Below are 26,682 nucleotides of genomic sequence, written 5' to 3' on the forward strand. Positions count from 1 at the left end.
TGTTGGAACAGACAACTGAGGAGCAAAACAGGGTTTGTGTGATCCTCATCCTCCTGACAAGTGAAATAAAAGTAGTATTAAGGCTTAGCCTTGTCATTTCTTCTACTTCAGTGCACCAGGATGTGAAAAATGGCAGGAAAACACTTGGAGAATGTTAAACTTGTCCTTTTCCTGCCATTCCACTGTCCCAGGGACTGCAGTAGAGTCTGCTCCTGGTTTGAAGCAGTTCATAGTGCCCCACACAGCTGCATCTGATGCTTTTCTTACCAAAAAAAAAAAAAAAGTTTTTTAATTCTTTGTTCAGCAAATGGTCAATAAATTCTTTAACATTAAAATTAATCTGGAAGGGTTTGACATTCCAGTAACCAGTCCCAGTCTCTTTTGCCCAAGGTACTGAAGCAGCTGATGGAGAATTCAGTTGCACTACTGGAGATTAAATCTAAAATGCTGAAGAAACAACTGGAAGCAGAAGGAGCAGGAACTGAAGGGCTCCTTCCAGGGTTGTGTCAGTGCTTCAGTCTGATTCTCCAGGAATAAGTAGTCAGGATTCTTTCTTTTTTCTTCACTATGCAAGTGTAAGTTCCTTCATTAATTGCATTTGCAATGATGCTCATGTGATCTTCATTTAGGGATAAATAACCTGGATATGAATATTCCAGAAGTTCCTTATCTTTATACCAGCTGTTAGAAGAAAAATAATGAAAATAAAACTAGATATTAGTTATTTCTACTAATAAATTTTGATGAGTAAGTGTACAGATTTACCAAAACACAGTTGAGTTTTACTCTTTATTTCCGGTGGATAACCACAATTAACAGGGCATAATCATGCATAATTTTGGAGTTTGAATCTTGGAAAGTTGATGGAAATTTGGGTCCTTGACTCTAAACCAGCTCATGGATTTGAGCCAACCTAAATTTTAGATACATCCAGAACTTCTTCATACTTTAGTAACAGAAGTATACAGCATACCTGACTGTATTCTGTTAGTAACAGAACCTGAAAGAATAAATTTAAATTTTATGGGGTTTTTTTTTCAGAATACAGCCAGGGAATTCGGCTTGGTAGTAGGAATTAGCTTTGTGCTATATATAAAAATTGGATTTTGAGCTGCAGATTATAAATTCCATTCTGCTTTACCCTGTTCTTGTCATTCTTCCTCATGGATTTCAGTATGCAGAGTTTCCTAAGGCCTGGGATAAGGACAGAGCACTTACTAGACTTTGCCTTTTTTATGAATGATCTTCTGTCCACAGCGGAAGGTGACATTCCTGCCCTCAGAAACTGTCTTGGTTTTGGTCCTTGATGGGGGCAGAGTGGGGGGCACTGTTGGAAATGGGAATTCTGTCCAGGGAGAGAAGGAAATGGCAGCAGTTAATGAGCTTTAGCCACCCCAAAATGCTTTCACAAAATTATCATTTAAGGAGCCTTAAAAGTATTAATTTAAAAGTGCCTCCTCTGAGCAGTTCTTGAATAGATAAATAACATGATTGATGTGTGAAGATAAAATTTTTGTGGTGTGTAAACTGAGATGGATAAAAATCAAAGTTGTCCCTTTCACAGCTGTGGAAGAGGACATGAAGAGTCCAGTGTGTGAAAAGCCTGTGCAATATCTGGGTTTGTAATTATCTGATTACATTTCTCATGAATGTGGCCCAAAAAAAACCCCCAAAACCCTCTGTGCTGAAGAAGGAGGCATTGGTTATCCAGGATATCCCAAGGAGAGCAGTATTCATCTGAATTCAGTTCCACAGCTGCAGCAACTTGACCTAGTCCTGATAGTTCCTTATCTGGACCCAAAAAGGCTGGATAAGGTGATTAACATCATTTATATCCTGTTCTGGGGAGCAGCTCCAGTCCAGCTGTGCTGGAGATGTTTTTGTCTTGTTTCTGTCTCATCTCTGCCTCAGGACCTGCTCTGTAGCCCCTCTCTCTGCCTTGCTATTCCCTGGCTTAGCTAAACCAGAGGGGAATGGGACAATTTCATGTTCCACTCCATAAATGTTTAATCATTCCTCGTTACAGGCCTGGATCTGGACTCAGATATACAAGACACCATCTCTGTTTGTGCTTGGAGCTGGATCACTTGTGTCCACTGAATTATGAAATTAGCATCCTGCCTATCCCAGCCTCACTTTTACCTCCTCCCTCTGTACAGACCCCAGCCCAAATCCCAGAAAACTCGCTGGATACCATAGCAGAAGTCACAGATGGATGGGCAGTGCTTCTTCATCAGCTTCCTGCGCTTCTCACAGAAGCCTTTTTTTGCCCATACTGGGCACACAAATAACCTGTCCTTACAGCCTGGAACAGGAGGAGATGAGGTGTTAGAGGGGTTGGGGGAGACTGAACAACCAGATTTAGGTGAAATGTCAGGAAGGTGTCCACAAGGTGGAGCTGGGATGGGGAATGATCTAAAGCAGAAGCACAACAGGAGGTGGAATGTGACACCACGATTGCTCCACAGCATCCAGTTGCCACTTTAGGCAAGGCCTGCAGAGATTCCTCACCATAGAGCCTGTGGATTCCCCATACTTCATCCTGGGAAATGCTCTTTTTGCCCGTCAGGGTGGCATTGATGTGCATGAGGGCATTGGGGTTCAGCGAGTGCATGAGGCCCAGGGCGTGTCCAATCTCATGGGCTGCCACATGGACCAGGTCTGTCAGCCAAACCCCTGGGGGAAAGGAAAACCAGCTGGAATGGTGTTGTATAGTTGGTGTACAGCTCTGCTTTACCACATGATTCCTCCTGGTGAGGTGTAAAACCAGAGGAAGGATTTCAGCACTAGAACAGGCAGCACTGCCCTAGGTTCCTATTCTCTGTAGCTGCTTGGGCCCAAATCAAGCCAATTATTCCCATGTGCTTCTAATTCCCAGTAGCAGGACCCAGAGCAGTGCCAGGGTCCAGGAGAGCTGCAGTGTTTGACCCAGTACAACACTGACCCTCCTCAGCTTCCTGCTCACTTTGCCCCCCACAGCCCTGAGCTGAAGAAATGGGGTTGGGAAGATTCCAGTCTGAAAGATGCTCGTTTGACCTCCACAGCCTGGAGTCAACCTCAAGCCTCTTGGCAGCATCCAGCACATGGATTTTAACTGAAGGATGTGGCTGAGCTACCAAAGAATTTCACTAATTCAAATAATTCCAGCAAGAAGTGGCTGTGCCATCACACAGTTTGGGCTCAGGGCAGAGCAATAACAACTCCCAACCCCACAATAAAACTCCAACTGTTTCTGTCATCACTTTCCCAGATCAGGTAAATCCCAGACTAAAATCTATATCCCAGGCATTCCATGTGTTTCCTGTGTTACCTTTCTTCCAGCTGAACCTGGTGTTCCCCAGGATCCAGTACTCATGGTCATCAAAGTGGATTTCTCCGTGGGGTGGGAAGAAGGCATGGGCCAGTTCACCCGTGGTGCCATCAAAGCAGTGGTGGGTCAGAGACTCCAGGCAGTCTGTGTGGTTGATGGAGTAGAAACCTGTGGAAAAAGCAGCAGGTTGAGGGTTATCCATCAGGATCAGCCTGCCCAGGAAAACCCTGGGTCACTGGAAAGGTCTCCAATGGGATCCCAGGTGTTTTCCAGCCTCCACAAAAGGAAAGATAAATGCAAAGCAATTGTCAGGACTGGTGCCAACACTCAGCCCTGTGCTGACCCTGGATTTAGAGTTGTTTCCAAAGGACACAAATCAATTTGTGGTCCAGCAGGGAATGCTGAGCTCCTCTTGCAAGACCATGTGGAAATTATCTTTTTGAGAGAGAAGCTGGACAGAGCTGAAAACCCCTGGATTGTTCCATTTTGAACATAAATAAGCAGATGCCTTGGAGTCAGAGCTGCAGGAAGATCACAGTGGATCCTGAATCCCTGGAACTGGGCACCTGGAGCTCCCACATAGTGGTAGGACAGACCCCAGGGAGCCTCATCACGTCCTGCAGCACCGGAGGGGAACATGTTATGAAATGAGGGTGAATCTGCTGGGCCATTGGCACAAGGAATCTCTGCTTCACACTCAGAAATCCCAGGAAGAATTGACAGGGATTCAGCAGAAAATGCCTCAGCACTGAACTTTTCTAGGCCCCAGGAAATTCAGGAACAGCTACAGAGCCGTGGAGGGGAGGAGGGAAGGGGCGGAACAGTGACTGCTCCAATAGGATCAGCAAAAGGGAGACTGAACCCAGTCAAGTGAAGCAGCTTGAATCCCTCACCTGTTCTGTGGCTCTTTGTGAGCCTGGGTGTGTCACTCCACCTTCCAACATTCAGTTTCCCCATCCATGGAGTAAGAATCTGTGGATTCAATTCTTATTCTCCTGTAGCTTTCCCCACCTGTGTCTTCTTATTCTCCCATGGCTTTCCCTATCTGTGGGATTCCGTCCCAGCAGCAGAATTTGAGGGTTCATTTTTGGCAAATGCCTGAAGCTTCCTGACCACCAGATTCACAGGAAGTGCTAATTGGGACATTAAGATTTCCTTGAGCAGACAGAAGTAGTTTTTCTTTGCCTGTCTAAAGGCAAAGGACACCCCAAACCTTATCCAAGAGGCCCTGCTGAGTCCACGCAGCATAGGGATGCTCTCCTGCCTCCCAGATTCTGGATTACACACTGGAATTGCTGGAATTCACACACACCACAGCTTCCACTGCCCCAAAGCAGGACCCCGTGGCGGGGACTCACCTATTTTGAGGTCACTGGGGAGGTGCCGTGGGACCTCCCTGAAGCTGAATGGGGACACCTCGCTCCACATGCGGAATGCAGCTGCCAGCCCCCGGCGCGTGTCCCTGGCGCTCAGGAGGTTCCTCGGGAAGGACAGGATCCTGCAGGGACACACAGGACACCCTCAGGAAAATGCCAGTCCTTCCTCAAACATCTGCAGGCTCTCAGGACTGCTTCAGTCAACTTCTCTGGTGTTTCACAAACTCACTGCAGGAGGTTGGAATCAGGAGTAGCTTGAGCTGGATGTTAACAATATTTAATCACCCCCCCCAGAGGGGTGAATTAATTCCTGATATTCTTTACAATGGAATGAGAATGTAGTTCTGGACTAGCTACAGCTTTTGTTCCTCCTCTTCAGCACAAGTTCTCTTGGAAAATTGTTTTTATCCTGGTCTATCCCAGTCTGTTGCTAGAAGAAGAGCTGCATTCCAACAGCAGGGAATTCTTGTTCCTCACCCTTGGGCTCCAGTGGATGTGGATATTCCACTGGTGTGGAATACTCTCAGGAAGAACTTTTTAAAAAGTTCCAAAGAATATAAAAGGTTTTATGGGAAAACAAGTTCTTTGCTTAGAAAAAAAATGTACAGGGAAAGAAGTTCTTTCCTTTGGAAAAAATCTATAGAGAAAGAAGTTATTTCCTATGAAACAAATTCTCATTACTTAGGACAGAGACTCAAGAGATGTTTTTGCTTGGGCCACAGGGCAAACTGTGGGGAAACTCATGGTGCAGACTGGTAGAAGCCCTCCTTGGGCCATGAAAATGCAGATGTCTCCCAGGAACTTACTTCATCCCACAGGAAAATCTGCATTCAGGGAACTGCCTCAAGTGCAGCAACTGGGAAAAGCTGGGCATATTCTCTATCCCTCTGGGATGGTTTTCAGCTATGCTGATTATGCTCTCCTCTTGCACATCCTAAAGGGAGCAGAAGGTTTCGTACCAAGCCAGTCTCTTTGTGAGGGCAAACCTGGGCAGTGAAGGCTCTCATGAGGCTGAGCCTGTTTGGAATGAGCAGGAAGGGAAGGAGCAGAGCCTTCCCTCACCATGGAATTGTAATCAAGGGCTTTTTATTGTGTATTTGTCAGTAGACTTTTCCCAAAGAGAAAGGAGAGACACTGCTAAAATCCGTCAGCGCTAAGAGCCCAGAAATCACAGAAATCCTGAGATCACCTTTCAACAGTGATTGCCCTTGGTGCTGATTTAAGTTCATACTGAACTCTTAAAAAAACCCACTAGGATAACAGAATTAATCCTCAATCACGACCTTCTGAGGGAGGACCCTGTTGTGGGGAGCCTGACTCTGCCCTGAACAGTTTCACTCCAGTGAGAGGTGCAGCGTGTGTCAAAATATTCCTGCTTTGGAGTGGCTTTAGCAGCTCTTCCTGCCCTGGCACATGGCTCAGCAAAAGCCACAGGGCCAAGATCCAAAGCCATTGGATACAGCAGGAAAATTCAGGCCCCTGGATCACTTTTGGGGCTGATTCCAGGCCTTACTTGTAGGTGAGGTTGAAGTGGTCCCACTTGAGGTGGCCTGGGGTGATCGTGTATCGCCTGCTCCGCGCCGCAGGCCGAGGAGGAGCTGGGATGAGCAGAGCTGAGCCCGGGACATCTTCCTTAAAGACAAAACAGGAGCTTGGAGGAGATAAGAGAGACTCCAGGACAGTTGATGCCTTAAGATTTTAGCCTTTATATTTTTCAAATCCTGTAGTGCATTAATGCAGAACTCAACACTCCACACACAGTGTGAGCTGCTGTCTTCACATTTTGTCAGACACAACAATTCCTCGCCAGGCCTGGGAATCAAGGACACCTCACTGCCTCAGGCCCCACAAAGTATAAACAAAAGTGAATTGTGGGGGAGAACCGGGGTAAATTACTTCATTACCTGAAGCTGTAATTGGAGGACTAACCCCTGATATTTAAATGGACCAAACACATAATAGTGTGAAAAACTGGTGACCATCATCCATCTTGGGTGTAGCCCCTCTGAAGTTTTTCACTGCCCAAGGTGTGCCTATTGAAGACCTTTAATAAATCCCTACTTTATTCTCTTAACCTTATCCAGCCTCTGTTCTAGGCAGCCACTCCAAGGCATCACAGTGTAAAATAAAAAACTAGATGGAGCAGGACACCTGGGGCTGGGGAGCACCACTACTTCTGCCTGAGGGGTATCCAAGAGATGAGACCGATCCTGCATCATCCCAAAAAAGCCCCTCTCCTTTTGGAGAGCAGAAATGAGGCCTCAGAAGGCTTCTGGCCACAGTAAGTACTGCAGCTCTGCCTGGAAAGTTTTCATTTCCTCCTCTCTTTGCCGTCACTCCCCAGCCTCACCACAGAAGAAATGTTAACTTGGAGAAATTAGTAAAACAGGCAACTCTTTGTGCAGGGAGCTCTTTCAGAGAGCTCTGAAATGCCTTCAAAGTAAACAGAAGCCCTGGAAAACCTGGAGTGCCCTTAAAGCATTGAAGAGCAAAAGACATTGAATTTTGTGACACATCTGACTGCAGCTAGAAAAGCCTTTTAGTAGCTGGAGGGAAACGAATGGGACCCAGCGTGTTTTTTTGTAAGTCTTCCAGTTCTGTTTCCCCTTTTTGGGGCTAAAACACTGAAAATCTCTGGGCTCCAGAGGCACCAAGGCACTTCCCTAGAGCCAGAGACAGTGGCCATGGTACAGAAGCTGCAGCAAGAGCCTCTGTCCAGCCTCACAGCACATTCCACAGGCAGCAGGAGCTGTCTGCAATTTCCTCATGGAAGAAATGAGGCCCTGAAAGCCAAAAACCCACATCCTTTGTGTCACAAGAGTAGACAAGAGGCCTGAGGTGACAGCTCTGGGTCCTGCCTGAAGCAGAAGCACCTTTCCACAGCTTGATGAGGCTGGAAACTTTCTCCTGACCAAGTCTGACAGCCCTTTTCCTTCCATCCTGACCCAATCTCAGCACCTTTCTTTCCTACAAGGGCAGATTTCAGTGTTTCCTGCAGCTGAAACTAGCACCAGCTTTGTGAGGACCACTCACTATGGGATGGAGCTGGGAGCCAACACCTCCCTGCTGGCTGCAGATTTTGGCAGGATTTGGATCACATTTTTGGGTTCACTCAGCTCAAGGCCTTGCCCTTTCCTCCTCGGGCACATGGGCTGTGGGTCACTGGCTCTCATCCCTCTCCCTTCATCCCCTGTGGGTTTTAGCTCTGATTTTAATCCGACAGACACATTTCCCTGGATAAAAAAGGAAAATTTTGCCTCCTTTTAAGCAGAACAGGCAAGGTGGAGGAGCTGCAAGAGGAGCCTGGAGAAGATCAGCTCATAATTACAGGATAATCAGATATTTTCCCCTTTTGCTTTTCTCACAGTTCTTTCAAGTAGAGGAGAATTATGCAAATACTTCCCACCTTTGTTTTCTCCAGGATCCTGTGCCAGGATTGGGACTGGTTACACATTCATTCATTCTGGCATCAGGATTCCTGGGAATTCTGTCAGGCTCCAGAAGACTGACTCAGGAGATGTGTTAACTTCATCCTGGGGTGAGTGAGGTGTTGACACTCCTCAGGATTTCTCTGTCCTTGTGCTGGGTGTTCTGGCAAAGGCAGGACACTCTGGATTTGCTTTCCAGCCTCCACAATCCACCCCACTGCTGTTGCCATTCCTGGTTTCTGGAGCTCAGGGAGCAGTTTGGCTCCTCTGGCTGTTAAATTCCAACACAGGGGAATCCTGAGCTCTCCCAGTCCCTTGGGCAGAGAACAATTCCAGCCAGAAAGAGCCTGCTGGCTTCTCCTCCTGCAAGGGAAACTGCAGCCCCAGGGGAGAAAAATTTTCTGTATTTTCTGTAACTACTGAGAATAAAAGCTTGAAGCCATTAATGCTGAGCAAACAAAATGAAAAATTAAAATAATGTGTCACTTCTCCTCAAAATCCAAACCAGAGTGATCAGAGCATCAATCGCTGCTGGATCAAAGGAGGTGCAGAGGTCTTTGCTCAAACCTCCTTCCTGGGCTCTGTTCTCCTCAAGTCTCTGATTTTGCCACCACTGGGGCAACAAAGATACTTTTAATTAACAAAAAGTGTTGCAAAATTAATCGGAGAAGGGTGGGGAACCATCCAAAGGTTGCAGCTCAGGTGTGGGGTTCCGACAGTCAGAAAACCACAGCACAGATTGGATCAAAGGATCTGTCTGGATGACAAATATCCAGGATTTTGAGGCTACCCAGAACTGAAAAGTTCAGACACTCCCAGGAAGAAACCCAGTGAGCTGTGGGTTAAGGTCTCAAATACTCCAAATGTTCTGGAAGGGTATTATTCAATTCTCTCTCTCAACAACATATATATATATATATATATATATATATATATATATATATAAAATAATAATAAATATAATTAATATATAAAATATAAATTATATACACACTAATATAAATTATAAATTATATATACACTAATATAAATTATATATATAAACTGAAAATTTAAAATATATGTATGAAGGGAGACACTGGCCAACAGCCCTGTTCTGAATTATTCACCCTGTGCACTCAGACCTCCAGTAATTTACTTCATTGAGCTGTAATGACTGTAATGAATTCCCTTCTCCCTCCCAGCCATGCAGTTCCCCTCAAGTCAAACAGCAACATCACTCTGAATTAGGAGTACTTAATAACAACCTGAGCATGTTATGCAAATGAGGGGGCAGTGCCAGGATGTTCATATACACAAAAACCAGGAGAGGATGTACCTAAAGATTCTTTTTTATAAAATTAAAAGCTAAAATTAAGCTAAAGGAGAAATTGAAGGTGAGCTTCTGGGAGCCCCAGGGCTCTGCCAAAGCTCCCCCTGGATTCAGTGTATCCCATGGAGGGATGGACTCCAAAAAGACGCAGCTGGGATTTCTGCAGTTCCAGTTTGGATCCCACACCACGAGCCCTGGAGTGCAGGGAGGCTCAGCCCAGCCTCAGAAATCCCAAACCAGGCAATGCCACATCACCCTTGGCTAGGAAAGCAGAAAAGCCACAGGAGCAGCTAAAGCTCCAAGGAAAAACTCCCCAACCTTCTTAGAATTCCCTGTTTGCTTCTCTTAAGCTGCACCCACAGCTTCAACCACCTGATTCCACTGGGGTGCACAATTATCTTTTGGGATTCTTTGCAATGAGGGGTTCCAACAGTCCTGAATACATCTTGATGGCTTTACAGATGTTTATCCGTTTAGATATTTTTTATCTATAGATCCATTGTTCTATTTAGATTTACATATAGATTTATTTATAACCATTTATTTGGATTAGTGATTTAGAGAATTATCTAGTTAGATATTTATCTCTTTAGATACTTTTTATCCATAGATCTATTTAGATCTATTTGTCTATAGACTGAGATCTATTTATCTATTTAGATTAGAGATTTATAGATTTATCTAGTTAGATATTTATATTTTTAGATCTATTTAGATCTATTTGTATCTATTTAGCTATTTAGATCTATTTATCTATAGACCTATTTGGTATATTTATCTATTTAGATTAGATACTTGTCTACCTATTTAGATATTTAGATTCCAGCCTCTAACCAGAACACACCTGCACCTCTCTTTGATACCCCACTCCCCTCCCAGGCATTTGAGGATCAGACCCCTTCTCCTCACCTGAATTTCATGAACTGCAGCTCCAGCTGGATATTCCACAACCACCAGCAAAACCAGCACAGGGAACAGACACAAAAACCCCAGTGTGGTTCTCCAGCCACTGCTCTTTTTCTTCTCCAGGGACAAGGGGCTTTTCCTTCTGCCTGAAGAATGTTGTTCAGCCTGATCCATGTTGTTCTTGAGGAGTTTTTGGGACAAGCACTCAAGATATTCCCTTCACAGAACGCATCTGTAATCCTTGAGCTCACATTTGGACCATTTGTGAGCAGCCATGCAGCTACTGCCAGAGCTGTGCACAACCAGGGGAGTTTGAAAAAGCTCTAAAAAAAAAAAAAATTTAAAAAAGAAGAAGAAGGAAAAAGTAGACTTTACATTAAGCCTCTTTCCAATGTGGCAAAGATTCTCTCAGGCTCTGCCAAGTAGGATTGTGTTACTGCAGCTAAAATTTGGGCTGGCGGAGGAGCAGCAGCAAAGTGAAACAAGCTGGGGTGGACATGAACTCTTCTCTTTAACTGTGTGAGCAACAGAAGGCAAATCTGCAGTTGTCAGCTTTAGTAATAAAAAAAAAAACAAAACCAAAAAACCAAAAAAAAACCCCACAACAAACCACACGGGGAGGAGGCAGCAAAAGGAATCCAGAAGGGAGACATCACCCCCTTGGAATGTGTCATTGGGGATGCTACACATCATTTGTCACGGGCTGGGGCTGTCCTCAGGATGAAAAATGAGATGCTGGGAGAGCAGTCTGGGCTCTCTGCTTGTGAAACTGTTCGGGGAGTTTACAAATTCATACAAAAGTAAACACCAGCCCCTCTTCCATCAAACTTGGCTGGGGATCTGCAAGTTTCTGGTGTGCTTGGGTTATTGAGTATTTTCAGGCCACTCTTGTTTTGGAGGACTGGCTTGGAGGGGTTTGTCAGCTTGTCTTCAGCTGGCAGGTTCTTTGAGGCATCTCCAAGCTCTCCAACCAGACAAGAATCGATTCACGGCTTTTTGAGAAAGCTCACTCAGAAATTCTCAGGTTTCCAGAGACAGCTGCACTTTTCTGTCTGGTCCTGAAGTGGGGTGAACTCAACCCCAGCTCAGGACCAGACAGAGGAAAAAGAACTCTGCAAGCTCCCATTCCCACCAGCAAATGCCAGGGAGGGAGAAGGTCATGTAAAAATTGATTAAGGGCATCTGAGGCATTTGCAAGTTTTCAGAAAAGCCTTGTAATTTTAATAATAAAAAGTGCTTTAATTGGAATTTTTTCCACCCTAGTTCATAATCAAGCCTGCAACATTTTATTAGTTTCATATATTTTCAGCCTAAAGCTGGCCTGGAGCTTTTAAACAACTCAGGATAAAAAAGTGAGTCTGGGTGTAGAATTTCATGAACATTTTCAATTCTCACCAAGGAAAAACACCACGAAGTGCAGCAGTGGTTCAGACCCCAGGAGAAGGACAGGATAAGGAGTAACAGGCAAGGAAACAAGGGACAGAATTACAAAGGGAAGCTGAGAGCAGGAGGAAGAGCAGAAAGCAGGGTCTAGGACTCTCCCTCCTGTGGAATTGGCTGCCCTCAGCTGCTTGCTGCAGCTTTCTAGGGATGATTCCTCCTTCCTCAGGAGCACCGCTGGCAGAAGGAATGTGCCTGTGCATGACTGTAAAAGTCCTGCATTTGGAGCTCGAAATAGATGCAGATGCAGCCCTGTTTGTGGTTTGAGCTGCAATCACAGCACCAAGGGAGAAACTCAACTGATCTGTGCCTTGAGTGCCCAAATTCTCAAAATTTCTTTCAGAGCCTGCAGATGAGAACTGAAAGGCTGATTGAGAGAGGAGTCTTGAAGGAAAAACCTGCCTCGGAATGGGGCTCCAGACCTCCAGCCAAGAGCTCTTCTCCAGTACGGCAGCACTGGCTTGCAAGAAAAATATTTTTATCAAACACAGAGCTGGAAGAACATTGAGTCACGGAACAGCTTTAAGTGCCTCTCCTAGAGCCAGGAGGACTCGGCAGTGCTGGAGAGAGACATTAATTTATGCACTGCACACCCACTTCTCCTCCTGCTGGAGCAGCCTGGTCCCTTGGGGCAAGTGGAGCAGCCTGGTCCCTTGGGGCAAGTGAATGTCCCCCAGTCCAGACTCAGGGCAGAGCTTTGTCCTGCTCCTTGGACAAGCTCAGAGCAGGTGAAGAGATTTGCCTGAGGTCAATGTGGAATCTGTCAGAACAGGAACCTGAAACCCTTCAGGCACCCACTCAGTGCCTTATTATTGTGGCACTCATTTTTGTGAAGGGGAGCAGAAGAACCCAAACTTTAAAGATTGGGGACTCACAATCTCCAAGCACTGCCTGAGGGAGCCAAAAATTTCCTTCATAATATAAAGAAGGTAAAAGTTTTTGTGAAATACATCTCAGCACAGCTGAGTGCACAAAGCTTTAGTAAAGTGCATTTTTAGGACCTCACTGTTCCTGAATACTTCTCCATACAGCTACCAAGGGTCAGCATAGCCAAGAAAACCCTTTTCCATGAGTCACAGAACGATTCTGAATGAGAAGAGACCGTGCTGCACATGATCTGTTTTATCTTGTGCTGACTGACTGGGAATCTTGGGCTGCAGAGATGATTCACAACCACTGTGACATTTTAGGATCCTGCTCCCCTGTCAGGTGATCCCTGGGTGGATCAGAAAGCAGTTTCTTGGAAAGCACTTTGCCTTCTCTCCCCGCATCCACTGTGCCCATCTACACCAAAATTCAGCACATCCAACCCCACGAAACCCCTGGCTGCAGGAAGCTCTCAAAATGATTAAAGTTCAAGCCAAATATTTGCTGAGAAACCAGCTCAGCATTGAGGCCAAGACAAACTTCGTTTTTTAGGGAAAGGAGAGTCAGATGAGGAGAGGACTCAGGACTCCCAGATACAGCTCATGGAGCTGAGGGAGCCTCAGGAGCTCCTTGCTGTGCACACCAGCAATGCTCCTGACAAAGTCCCTGCTCCTCTGGAGCCACCAGAATCCTTGCTGACACTGCTGGAAATACACCCCATTCTTCACCAGGCAGCTGCTGCTGCAGCTCCAGAGTTCTGCTGAGTTTGAGAGGTTCTGGAGCGTGGATATTTGGTTTGGACTCCAGGCAAGATCTGTCATGCTGACTATATTTGGGCAGCAGAAACATTCCTGGCACTGGTTTCTGTCTCAAAGCAGTGGAACTCGTGACACCGAGTGAATCCATGTGATATAACAGGGAAAGGGGAGCAGGGAAGGGCACAGAACTGACTCTGCTTTGTCCTCCCCGGATTCTCCTTTGTAGGGAGCTGGGATTTTCCAAGCCAACATCCAGGGATGCACATCCCGAGCTCTGGGAAGCAGCAGGCTCTGAGCAGCTGTCAGGAGGGAAGGAATGGTGAATGAAGTTGCATAAAACCCACAATGCACAAAGAGAGGCCTTGGGAACAGAAAGCTCGGGATCATTTGCACAACACGATGCACCCCCCTCATTCCATCACCTCAGCTTTGCTCTTTTCACTCAGTTGCTGAAATGTTTGGCTTAAAGCAGGGCTGTGCCTAACACACAACACATGGCTCCCTTCCCCAGGGCAGCCTTTAGCTCAGAAATAATTTTTTTTTTAACCTTCATGGATTATTCTTAGCATTTCTCTTTCCTTTGTTCAGCCTCCTTTAAATGTTTTTTTCAGCACAATTTCCAGTATCTCCACTTAATTTCTCAGGACACTGGCACTGCTTCATCCCAGTCCCCAAAATAACACAAACCCAACATATATTACAGCAAAACCTGTCCTAAGAGGTGCTACAGAGAGAACCACCATCAGTGCTGGGAGTGGAGCTCTCTGACTGTCCCAAAGGAACCTCACCTCTCCTGAAATCTCTGTTTATTCATGGATAAGAGCCTTATCATTGGATAAGTTTTGTTCCTTGTCATTGGAACAAAACACCACCATCAGCTTCCCCTGTTGTGACTGGGAATTCTGCATGGAGGTGGGGAAAGGAGAAGGACCCAAAATCCAATGGCTCGAGGCTCCAGGATCAGGATTTCATCTGCAGGGAATGTGATTTACCACAGAACAGCTCCTCCTTGGCCCATGTGAAAGGAATCAGGAAAACCTCACACAGCCCTCCCTTCAAAAAGCACTTAGAGATTTTGCCCTTCAGCTCCCAACTTGGGGGGAAAAGAAAATAAAACCAACAACCCAACATTCCTGCATGGTTCCTGTGGGAATGGCACTGAAAATTTGTGCTTTTTCTGTGGGTCATGGGCTAAAAAAAGGGTTTTGTGTGCTGTAAGAGGGAGCAATGCTCCCCAGGGAGAGGGAGAACAGGAATGTTTGGGGTCTAAAGAGAATTCTCCCACTTTCTACCCTGCAGCCCCTCGTGATCAGCATCTGCTGATGTTCCTAGAAAAATCCATGGTCTGATGAATAACAAATGAACTGAAAACAGCTCCAGCTGGCAGAGAAAAAGGAATATTTTGCTTAACTGTCAGTTTGAGCTGCTGCTCATAGAAGTGCTGCACTGGCCTGACCCAGGCAGGTGCTCAGCACTGCAGTCCTGACCATGGGGAGCAGAAATCTGGGGATGAAGTGAGGGAGAAAGGTTTCACAAAACACAGATAATGAGCTAAAAACTGCACCCTGGGTGGGGATACTTTTGTCTCTGCTCTCTGGTGGGATGTATTAATAACCTGTTTTTAATAGTATTATGCCGCTTGTGGGTGGACCAATCCTCTTGAAATCCTGGGAGAAGCACAAATAACATAAAGGAGATGGGTCCATTATCTGACTCTGCTTTGCAAGAAAAATCTCCCTCTCTTTTCTATCTCAGTCTCACATTGTCTGTAAAATACAGCTTTGGCCACACTTCCAAACTAAAAGATTTGGAAACCTTTTGTACCAAGTCTGAGAGGAGCTGATGTGTTAAAATTGAAGTTGTACACCAGAAAAACCTGGCGATATCTAAGGCCCAGAGCTGCATCCAAGAGATGGCAGGTCCCAGGAGCTCCTTTGCAGAGGACCCATCCAAGTCTCCTTTTTGGGAGATCAGCTGGTCACAAACATCGAGCAGAAAGCTTCTCATCACCCACACCAATTAACAAAGGGCGATATTTGCCTTTAAACGAGCATTGCCCACTGCTCTGGCATCTCCTTCCCTCACTGCAGCAGCAGGAACTTCCGTGTTCTATAACCAGCAAGAAATCCAAAATGCAGCAAGAAATCCAAAACACAGCAAGAAATACAACAGCAAAAGGGTAGAAAAGGACAAAAAGGGGAGGAAAATCTTCCCCCAGCTCTCCCGTCTCAGGATCTCTCAGCAAATTTGATGCAGGTTTATCAAGGAATATAAACCAGAACTTTCTTCCCTCTTCCAAAGCCTGAGCTGAGCCTGGCATGGGGGGAAAAGTTTGCCAAAAACATTCTTGGCACAAAGGGGCACCTGCTGCCTTCTCTGCCACCTCTTGAATTTAAAAAAGATAAAACATAAAACTGAGGGAGCTCTTCCTTCCCTTCAAAATCTCTTTTCATTAGACAGGAAAGAAAAAAAATATTTTTTTAAACAACTTCAGTTTTCTGCAACAGCTGCACAGCTTGGAAGTCAAAGACTGCACTCTTCCTGCAATTATTTTTTTTTTTCCTTTAGGGAAAATAATCACTTGGAAGCATCTCTTCATTCAGCACCCAAAGAAACCATTTTAAAAAAATGAAGCGGATGCTCCATGTTGTTTTTCCTGAATAAAAGGAGACCTTAGGAATAAGAGATGATCATTAAATGACAGATTTTGAACATTTTGTCACTTCTGTCCTCTCTCTCTTCGTGCCAGCACAAATCCTTCAGCATTCTGGATTTATGGAGAGGCTCATGAATAAATTATTTTTTAAAAAACTTAGCATGGGGCTGGGGTAATAGTCTGCAAAATTATCACCTCTGCACCAAAAAGTGGTAAATAAAAGCAGCTCTTACAGGATACAGTTGGCTCAGATTTGTACTTTTGAGCACTTTCATTTTACTGCCCCAGCAAAGATTCTGGGGAAATTCCAAAGGGATTGCCATCAGCATGGACATCTAGGAAATAATGAGAATCTGCACCTCTGATTTTTACACCGAAGTTGATTCTGAAATACAGCTTCAGGTTATCTGGGTGTTAAGTATGAGTCAAACAAATAATTTAGGGGTTAAATCTGATCCATTTTCACAGATTTAAAAAAAAAATCTATTGGAACTGTAACAAGCTCAAGTGAATATTTTGATAAACATTATCTCTAGAAGTCAAGAATTGGTGAAATAACTTTCTCAATACACCACAGGGTTATAAATAATAAATATTCCCATAATCACCACACGTTCCACACAGTTCAACATTTCTTTAAAAATCTCCCACCTCTTTGCTAATGAACAAAGGGAGTAGAGGAACATGGGCATTTTGTTTTGTTTGTTTAAATATTGCTTCCAATACGTAACAAACAGGAGGTTTGGGCATCATTGTGTCACCAGACCTCACACAAACAGCCACACTTCCACCAAAATTTACCTTACAGCATGACTCAGTGGATAATAATTCTTCACTTAGCTGGAAAACAATACAGCTGGATCCACAGTGCAGCTACTGTTTGTACATTCATTTTTAATGCTCAGGAAAATATATATTTTTATTTTATTAAGTTTTTCTGCAAAACAAAGAAACAAAATTTTTTCCTCCTCCTTTTATCTTAATTATTACTATTTATTTTCTTTACACTTTGGAGTATTTAACACCTGCCTTTGGCATTATGGATAGAAAGCTCAGGAATCTCTGAACACATGGCTGTGCCAAAAAAAAAATAAAAGAAGAAGAAGAAGGAGAAGGAGAAGGAGAAGGAGAAGGAGAAGGAGAAGGAGAAGGAGAAGGAGAAGGAGAAGGAGAAGGAGAAGGAGAAGGAGAAGGAGAAGAAAGAAGAAGAAAGAAGAAGAAGAAAGAAGAAGAAGAAAGAAGAAGAAGAAAGAAGAAGAAAGAAGAAGAATAAAGAAGAAGAAAGAAGAAAGAAGAAAGAAGAAAGAAGAAGAAGAAGAAGATGAAGAAGAAGATGAAGATGATGAAGAAGATGATGAAGATGAAGAAGAAGATGAAGATGAAGAAGATGAAGAAGAAGAGTGTCACTTAGAGGTCAGAAATATTTGTTGTAACAGATTTTCTCCAATCAGTGTTCACTACTTTTTCTCTAAGGCACACACTCTGTCTTTAGGACCTCCTGACATCCAGGTTTGCTGTTGTTGAGCCCCAGGGTTCAGAGGGGGCTGTCTGGGGACATCACCTCCCTGTCCCTGACATCTGGGAGAGCTGATCCCCAGGATCTCCTCGGGAATTGAGTAGGAGTTTGGAGCAGTCCTAGATGCCCCTGGAACATCCCAGGGGATCTGTTCAGTTCTGCTCTGGAAGTGTGGTGGGTCTGGTGGCAGCAGTGGATGAGCAGCACACTCCCTCAGCCCACTGAGGGAGGGGCTGTCCCGTCCCTGGGAGACCCCCAGAGGGGACTCCAACTCCTCCTGACACATCCCTCCTGTACTTCCCTCCTTCTTCCAGAGAGCCAAGCCCCTGCAGGGAGGGGAAGCAAAGGAGGGCTGGGGCCAGCAGGGCAGCGAAGTATCCTCAGACAAAGATGGGGATCCTCTCACGGATGGCCTGGCGGCAGATGGGGCACACTGTGAGGGCCGTGCTGCAGTCTGGGCATGAGCCGTGCCCGCACTGGAACACCAGCTTGATCTGGTCATCGATGCAGATGGGGCAGGTGATCCTCTCCTCCATCTGCCGGTAGCGGCTCTGCAGCTCCTCCATCAGCTTCCTCTGCTCCGTGCACTCAGAGCTGGGGCTGCACTCCACCTCTGTGCTGTCTGTGGGCAGAGCTTGGCGTTAACCACACACGAGGTCAAAAAAACCCAAGACGATATTAGGGCAAAAGCTACGAAACAACCAGTAGTTTTGCAGGCACCTCTTAGAGAAGCAGTGGGACCAGATGTAACAATGATGTTACTGAAGGTTCCCTTCAATACCAATGATTTGGAAATTTGGAAAAGGAATGTAAAGGATTACAAGAAGGAGCCTGTAATTTTAGCTGGACACTTTTGGTTAATAGTAACACAACATAACCCGGATTGGAATGATATACAGTTACTGGCTACATGCAATGACAGAAACAGCTGCCCCTCAACAGCAGCATCGCTCACACCACGCTCTCCGCACTCAGTCTCGGCCAGGGGTCAAATAAAAATCCTCAGGGTGATGCTTTTTACAGCCTTTCCTCTGCTTACTTGCTCAGTGGTTTGGGTGTGTTTGGGACGGCTTGATGGGTTGAGTGTTTTTTTAAATCCTGTCTGAGATTCCTGCCTTGGTGCTCTGGAATATGCTGCTCCCTTCAAGTGAAAAAATTCAGAGTTGGTTGTGATATTCTGCCCCACTAATCCAGGAATCCTTACAGGGCACTGTGTTCTCTCAACCTCATGGTTACACTTGGGACTCCAATTTCTGGCTAAGAAATGTCTAAGAAATGTGTGTGTGTCTTTCAGGACACACATAGTCACACAAGAAGAAACCAGCTGAATCACTCGTGTTGGTTTCTACATAAATGAAGCTACATAAATGAGTCATTTGGTCGACTCTGTGAAATGAAAGAATCCCAAATCCTAGATAACTGGAGTTTGGGTAAACATTCTCTTGGTTTCAGCTCAATGCAGCTCTCACTGCTCATCTTCTGCTCCTGAATCATTGATTAGGCAGCTTTACACCTCATTACAGATGTCCTCAGCATTCTGGAATTAGTTGCACATCAGTAGTGCAAGAAGTGATTTCATATCAGTGGAGTTTGTCAAAAGCAAGCACTGAAGACATCATTGCCAGGGAAATCCTGCTGGTATTTAAGAGACCTTGATGTTCCTCCTCCACTGGAAATTTGCCTGCAAATGTCTTATTTGGAATTCCCATCATTATTTTGCTGCCAGTCTGCAGGCAAGACAAATGCTCCTGGTCCACTGTCAGGTCAAAACTGGTATTTCTGGCATGATGGAGTTCCAAAGAGGAATTCTGGCTCTGCCAGCTGTGCATGTCCAATGCCATGGGACTGATTCCTGGTTTTTTTTTCCAGGCATCAAATCACAAGGCTCAAGCTTGACTCCAAAAAAAGCCCACAACGCTCAGTCACGAGCAGCAGGACATGCAATTAAATACTCACAGTGCCCTGAGAGTGATCTCAGCCCTCACAACCACTCTGGAAAAGTCTTCAGTGGCAACTTGCATCAATCCCACGGCAAAAGCAAACCCTGCTGCTGCCTTACTGACATTACAGCTCATCCTGACATGGACAGGAGACAAATCTGTCTGAAACTGGGCTGAAGAGCTTTATTGAAATACTCCACCTCTGAGATTTCTGGACAGCTGGGTCATGCCAGCCCTGCACAGACACTGATTTCTCAGCCAAGGGAGAAGTAAGGCTTGCACAAGATGTGATTTTTCCCTCCCTCATGAATTTTCACTGTTAAATCACCCCATGTGAAACCAGACTGGGAAACTTGGTGTTTGCTTTCAATATAAAAAATAAGCCAGGCCCAGGTAAAGCTCCCTTCAATGTCCTGTCCTGTCTATGCAGCTTAAGCTTGGCCTGGGACACCTGAGAAAATCTATTAAAATCTACTTTATTTTCTCTCTAAAGGTGGATAACACAACAGGCACACACACACACAAAGTCAAAATAAATGAACTCCCTTATTTCACTGAAAACCACTGATACCCCGCAAACTAAGCCTGTGCAGGACCCTCCCCAGAGCCCTGATCAGCAGGAACAGCCAGGACATACCTTGTTTCAGTTTTTTGGTTATTGTCACTTGACATTTGATGCACTTCTTCATCCTCCTGGAGCATTCTGCCACAAGTTACACAAGGAGAGATGACAATTAAACCCACAACAGACTCAAGAATATTAGATTTGAACAACCTGAGGCCTCCCTGGGTGATTAAGGGATTGTTCCTGCACAGAATGAGGTCATTACCTGCATTCTGAGCTGTGCCCTGCTCTCTTGTTTAATCGTTCCCAGGTCAGCAGCAAACACACCACCTTTAAATCCTCCCTGCTCTGTGCCCCTGGAGCTGCTGCAGCTCTGGGGGAAGAGGATGAAGCTCTGGCACAGAGTTCTGACTGAACTCCCTCTGTTCACATTGTGCCTTGTGAGATGAACTTGCTGACAAGTCTGAGCAGACTGCTCTTAAATCAGCTGAAATCCTGAAGAATGAAAAGTTATGAAAGCCAGAGGAGAGGGAAATCCTTCTCAGGAGGTTTTCGGGGGATAAAGCACTGACAGCCAGAACTGGCTTTCCTTCTGAATTACCCAGGCATTATAAGCCCAAGCAAAGCTGCCTGGAATCCCAATCAGCAGGTGGACAGAACATTCTGTGTTTTTCGGAGTTAACTACGGCTGTCTGAGATGCTGAAATCATGCTGGCGTTGCTTTAGGACACAAACAGCACAAAAGCTATGTGTCTAGATGCCTGGATTTCTGACAGGGCAAAGAGGGAGGCTGGGTGGGGAAACAGAGGAGAAAAACATGAAGAAAATTGGGAAAAAGTCAGTGTGGACTCACCTTCACACACAATACTGTGCTGGCATGGGAAGAAATGGATGAGCAAGGCCAGCTCTGAGCAGACCAGGCACTCTGTGGGCACTGCCACGCTGGAGACACTGAGGTTGGTCATGGTGTTGGGCGTGGTGTGCACACGGCGAAGGCTGCAGGTGATGGTTGAGCTCTCAGAAGAAACCTGCTGTTCCCTGCAACCAGGAGCCAGCAGGAAATGTGAGCCACAAGCCCCTTCAGCAGTGGGTAACATTGAATTATCCCTGGGAAATACCCACAGGGAGACAGAGCAGCACAGGCCCAGCTGGATAAACCTGGGAACCTTCCCTGCCGTGCTAGGACAAGCTCAGTTGGGATCCTGACCAGTTCTGTCCAAAAAGAAAGGAAAAGAGCAGGGATCTCTAATATTTACACAATCTGAAACTGCATTTTTGGAGGTAACAGCTAACAGCACAATTATTTGCTGAAAGCAATAATGAGCAATGTCAGCCTGACAGAAATGACATTTTTTAAGCAAAAAACCTCAATCCAACACATATTCCACTGACAGAATTCCTGTGGAAGATGTTAAAGGGACACTTTTCACCTGTTATTTGCAGTGGCCAGTGACAGCACTGCTGGGTGGCTCCTCCTCCGGCAGGAACAGCACCGAGTCTGTGCCCTCAGATCAAACAGAACTCTGCTTTCATGTTTACAAAGTCCAAATCCAAAAAAAATGTTTCTCAGAACCCGAGATAAAGCCAGCTCTGACTTGTTCTACTCTCCCTTTTCTCAGCTATTTCTCTTATCAGCTTCAATACAAGTGTTTATCTAGCACTGGAATAAATCCTGTGGGTTTTGGTGCCCACTCTTTTTTTGCACTCTCTTTAAATATCTGTCAATAAGGAATCAAATGAAAGCAAAATAGAACCCAGGATTACTCTGCAAAGTTGCTCTTGGCCTCAGAGGCTCCTCAGATTGCCAAGGGGCTGAGTTTGCACATAGCCTCATTAATCTGCTTTTCCCAATCCTTCCAAACTCAGCACACACACTCACATCACCACTCCAGAAACTCAGGGCAGCACCAGAACAAAGAGGATGTGCTCAGGGTGATGTCCAGAGGCTTTCAGAGATTCTCCATCCCTCCTGGAGCAACTGCAGAGACACCAGGGCTGGTGAAAACTCTGGTTTGCAAGGGTTTCCTGAGGCTCATTACCTGAATTTCTGTGAGAAGTCTTTGACGATCTGGACAATCCTTCCATCTGTAATGAGGTCCAAAGGAGACTTTCCCCGGTGATTTGCATAATTAATATCTGCTCCTTCTTGTGCTAAGTAGCAGGCAATGGCAGTCCCAACATTCAGCTCCACATTTCCCAGGAAGCCAGAAGCCTGCAGCTAAAAGAAATTGAGAAACACACTCTGTCAACAGAAGAAGCTTCTGATCCTTTGGCTCTGATTTGCATCAAAATCTAAATAAAGTCTTAAACCTTGTACTGAAAACTTGGAAGTGGAACTTTTTGAAAGCACACAAAGGTACTTTCTGCCTTTACATAACTAATGGGTTCAAATCTTACATTCCAGGGCCAAGAGTGCCTCAGACTGATCCTACCTGGTGATTATCCCTACAAATCAGAGAAACGGGCATTCAGCTGAAGGCCCTACAGGGGCTGCAGGGGCCCTAAGTAACAGCTATTTAAAGAGCCAAACTTTGATGTGCATGATCCCAAATAATTTGAAGTCAAGTCACGTATTCCACTGACTTAAACAACCAGAGCATGTCAGTCAGGGCAAGTAAAATCAGATGTGAAGGAATCTACAGCATTTAGAGATGATGTTACTGTAAATAATATTGGAAATGGTAGGCACAGATCCCTCTTGATGACTTCCAGGACTTTGGCCCAGCACTTGAGCCATCATCTCCTGGTGGTTTGGTAAGGAGCAGGATGGAAGCACAATGCACTGGGCTCTTCCAAGCACCAACAGCTAGAAAAGGAGGAATGGGTGGTTTTGCTTATTCTGACCATTTCAAATTAAATAATAATAATAATTTAACAAAATCTATGCTAGATTTTCCAGTGAATTAAATTATCTCTGCACCTTTGGCCTATCCTGAACTGATTTCTAGATCTTTATATCCACAGACACAGAGCAGCAGAGAGAAATCCAGTTCAGGCTTTGTAACAACTTCCCCCTTCTCCTCCAGGCTACTCCATCTACCCTCTCCCTCTGCTGTACATCTGCAGATAACTGGGTGTCTGTGGTCAGCTCTCCTCATATTTTCCATGCCATCAAACAGAAATTAATTTCTGTGGTTCTGGAGCGTGAATTAAACCCAGGAGTTTCTTGGCTCTGGATTCATGACCTTTCCCATGTCCAGAAATATTTTGTCTCATAAAAATATCAGAGACAGCTCTGAATTGTTGTCTGACTATGTCAAGTTTCATGCTATAAATTCAAGAGGATCTATTCCTGCTTTCCCACAGGCAAGGCTGGTTTCTGTGATCCCCATCTGGACTGGATGAAGGAACTGGAGGGGAACTTAGAGTTCCCCTGCCTTCCTTCACCCCCTTAGACTCCACAGCCTGCTGATATTGTAACAGAGATTTTCCTGCTGGAATTCTGCTCACCTTGGAAAGGAGGGACGCTCCCATCTCCCCCTCCCGCTTCTCCATGGCGAGGGCCATGAGCTGCTGGCGCTCCAGGGCCATGTGCATAGCCGTGTCCCCATCCTCATCCTCAGCATTGACATCGCTACCCTGGCTCACCAGTAGCTGCACCATCCCCATGTGGCCCTGGATCACAGCCAGGTGTAGCGGGCTCTGGCTCCGGTTGTTTTTCAGGTTCACATCACAGCGACCCTGGAAAAGCAAGAATTGTATCACAGGGCAATGTGGCTGCTAAGCTTGACTGGAAAACTGAGAGTGTGGGGCCTGGGAGCTCCCAAATCCCATTCTATCCTCACTGAACATTCCATTTCCAACCCATTTTATTCTTAGCTAAGACACCCTTCTCTCCTCCCTGACAGTACCACAGGAAAATCCCCCAGGAATGCCAATCCCTGTTTTTCAGCCTGGCAAACAATGCCAGCTCCTCAAAGGGACAGGGACATCACTCTGGGGACCAGTGTTAACTCTGGAATGGTTGGGAAATATGGGGCTTGGGAGTGGGACAGGTTTTCCTGATGGTGGTTTTGAGTTCTTTCTTACCTCTTTGATGAGAATTTCAGCAACTTCCATGTGGTTATTGAGAGCAGCAAGGTGCAGGGCAGTGAATCCGTCTTCCTTTTTGGAGTCCACCAGCTGCCGAGCCCTGGCCAGAATCTTCTTTATGGCTCTAGAGAGTTGGAGAGGTTATTAGAGATGGAAGAACTAATTTCTGCCTCTCCTCTGCAGGAGTTATCAATGTTTTATCAGGTGGTGCTGACATCAGCAATGAAGAGCAGTCCCTCAAACCCACAAATTGAATTACAAGAATACAACAAAAGCCCTCAGATATCATTTAATAAAGTAGGAGAAAACCCCTTTGCTTCGAAAATAATGAGTAGATTTATCTTTGGAAGAGTTCCAGAGACTCCCAGTCTTTACTAAGACCTTCTCCTGTCCTTCCATGTGTGAACCCAAACATCTGAGACTGTCCAGAAACAGACAGATTTCCTAGCCTAGGGAAGCATGAAAACGATGGGCTGGGAAAAGCAGGCAGGAGTTTCCTGTGAAGGCCTGAAGGAGGCAAACAGCCCTATCCAGCCATATCCAAACCCAAGAAATGTTTAACCAACTACCCAGAAGCACACCTGTCACCCTCTTAGAAAGCCAGCACAAATTAACATCTGCGAAAGGCATAAAAAAGGAAAAAAAGAAAGGTCACTTACAGCTTGTTGCCTTTCAGGGCAGAATAGTGGAGCAGGTTGAAGCCTTGACAGTTCTGGACAGTGAAATCTATGTTGGGAACTTCAGTGAGAATATCAATCACGACTTTGTAATCCAGAGTGATAGCATAATGAAGGGGGGTGTCTCCCTGGGAATCCTACACATGGAGACCAAAGCAAACACAGGTTACCAACCTCAGAAACTCCAAGGAAACCCCCTGTGAGCTGCTGAAACTCCTGACCAGCTTTGAGGGACTGACCCAGCACACAACGGCCCCACCAGCACACAAACAAACCCTAAAAATGGGCTGGGTTCAAGTCACCATCACTGCCTGCCTTAAAAAAATCTCTAAAATCTTATTGCTGGGAACAGGAGTGTGGCCACAACACACAGGAACAGCAGCTCAGCTCTCCCTGGAAGCCTGAGTCCAGTAGAGAATGCTGATGTGATGAAGAAGGGTCAGACTCAAACCTGGAATTTCAGGGTACTGAAATTCAGGAATATTTCCCAGTGCATTTTCGGAGGACGACTTTTGAATTCTACAAAGCCACAAATGGTGGGAGACATTAAGAAGCACCTCCCCACCTCAAAAAGAACAAAACCAAACCCTCAAAAGCCCCCTCAAAAAGTCCTCAAACACCTCCCTGCCCCAAATCCCTGCGGTCCCAAACTTACTGGGAGGTTGACATCACAGTTGAGCTCACAAAGGGCCCTCACCACCTCTGTAAACCCTTGGCTGACAGCAATGTACAGGGCTGTGCACTTGGCATTGTTCAGCAGGTCTGCACTGGCTCCTTTAGCCAGCAGCACATGGGCAACTTCAGCTTGGTTTCTGGTTTAAAGCAAGGACAAAACCAGATCAGAATCAATCCAGTAAGTCAACACAGTAAATTCTTTCTCTTCACAAAGCAACAGAACTCAGGTTTTGTATTATCTCAGCGCCACCCCACTTCCTCTCAGTGTTAAAAAAACCTCAAAAAAACCTTCCTAATTTGCGCTCCCTTCTCTAAATCAACAGGAATTCCCACTCTTAATGATGAATTCTTCCCTGGTAACTGATGACAAAATTCAAAATCTCATCTTGCTCTGGAAAATGCACAAACTTAGAGAAATCAACCAAACAAATTGATCTCAAATAATTAAATCATGTCCCCCATCCCCTGAAAAAAAAATCATCACTAAAACCTCCTTATCAATTTTTTTTTTCTGATCCTCCTTGAAAATTCCAAGCATAGAAACTGAACTAGCTGTGAAGGATAAGAAATGCTTGGGCTAAGAAATCCTGTGCTAGGTAGAAATCCTTCTGGAAAGTAGGATGCTGCTGTAGAAAAAGAAATACTCCTATGGGCTGAAGCTCAAAGGCCAATTCCCAACATAAAAACCAGAGAAAAGTTTCCACCAGCCACACATCCTTCACATAGAGTGTCCATTTGGATCTAGGATAGAAATTTTCCATCAGGGACAGCAGGAGGGGAGGTGTCCTACCCAAAGGCTGCATAGTGCAGCGCTGTATCCCCCTCGTCATCCTGCAGGTCGACATTGGCGTGTGCCTGCAGCAGCATCTTCACCACCTCCAGGTGCCCCTGGTAAGAGGCAATTTGCAGGGCAGTCCTGCCCTGGTTCTTGGCATCAACCTTTGGGAAGGACAGAGACACAGAAAATTAGAGATGCCTTTGTCCTGTGCCCAGAGAAGGGTGAGAACATCCCAGAAATGCCAAAGGGTTTGTGCCCTGCTGGCTCCTCTCTCTGGCCAGCAGCTCCCAGCTGACCTTGTTCCAGAACATTTTGGAAGGGAAAGGGGACAGCACGTTTAGTCAAGAGGGGATAAGTGACAGAAAAGAGCTGGGAGCTCTACAATAGCAGAGCCCTCCTGCCAAATTGCTCTGTGCCTGTGAGCATAACACTCCTTGGTATCTCTG

The 26,682-nt window shown here is 45.5% G+C and overlaps 2 protein-coding genes across 6 annotated transcripts in view; both read right to left on the minus strand.

The window, feature by feature from the left end:
* Positions 1–492: 492 nt before the first annotated feature.
* Positions 493–16,807, minus strand: MMP23B (matrix metallopeptidase 23B). Of its 4 annotated transcripts, none has more exons than XM_005530421.3 (8): positions 10,336–16,807; positions 6,200–6,318; positions 4,669–4,808; positions 3,311–3,478; positions 2,512–2,676; positions 2,195–2,305; positions 1,219–1,345; positions 493–681 (listed from the first exon to the last, which is right to left on the minus strand). In XM_005530421.3, exons 1-8 carry the CDS (start codon positions 10,504–10,506, stop codon positions 507–509), a joined length of 1,176 nt encoding a protein of 391 aa, XP_005530478.1. In that variant the 5' UTR covers positions 10,507–16,807; the 3' UTR covers positions 493–506. The 4 variants fall into 4 exon arrangements, with proteins under 4 accessions (XP_005530478.1, XP_087922525.1, XP_087922526.1 ...); XM_088066399.1 differs by lacking the exon at positions 10,336–16,807 and adding an exon at positions 8,093–8,272; XM_088066400.1 differs by lacking the exon at positions 2,512–2,676.
* Positions 16,808–16,927: 120 nt separating this feature from the next.
* The window catches only part of MIB2 (MIB E3 ubiquitin protein ligase 2), a 40,194-nt gene continuing 30,439 nt past the window's right edge, over positions 16,928–26,682 (minus strand). For both annotated transcript variants that reach the window (XM_014259181.2, XM_005530422.3), the window contains 9 exons: positions 26,249–26,397; positions 25,439–25,595; positions 24,766–24,920; positions 24,104–24,230; positions 23,525–23,755; positions 22,114–22,292; positions 20,928–21,112; positions 20,147–20,212; positions 16,928–18,191 (listed from right to left, as the gene is read on the minus strand). In XM_014259181.2, the coding sequence (XP_014114656.1) occupies positions 17,950–18,191; positions 20,147–20,212; positions 20,928–21,112; positions 22,114–22,292; positions 23,525–23,755; positions 24,104–24,230; positions 24,766–24,920; positions 25,439–25,595; positions 26,249–26,397 (1,491 nt within the window). In that variant the 3' untranslated portion in view covers positions 16,928–17,949. The remainder of the gene's footprint in view (positions 18,192–20,146; positions 20,213–20,927; positions 21,113–22,113; positions 22,293–23,524; positions 23,756–24,103; positions 24,231–24,765; positions 24,921–25,438; positions 25,596–26,248; positions 26,398–26,682) is intronic.

This window comes from Pseudopodoces humilis, chromosome 24, assembly GCF_049639895.1.
Source record: "Pseudopodoces humilis isolate 2021_Gansu_Grassland_sample_001 chromosome 24, ASM4963989v1, whole genome shotgun sequence".
Classification (NCBI taxonomy): domain Eukaryota; kingdom Metazoa; phylum Chordata; class Aves; order Passeriformes; family Paridae; genus Pseudopodoces; species Pseudopodoces humilis.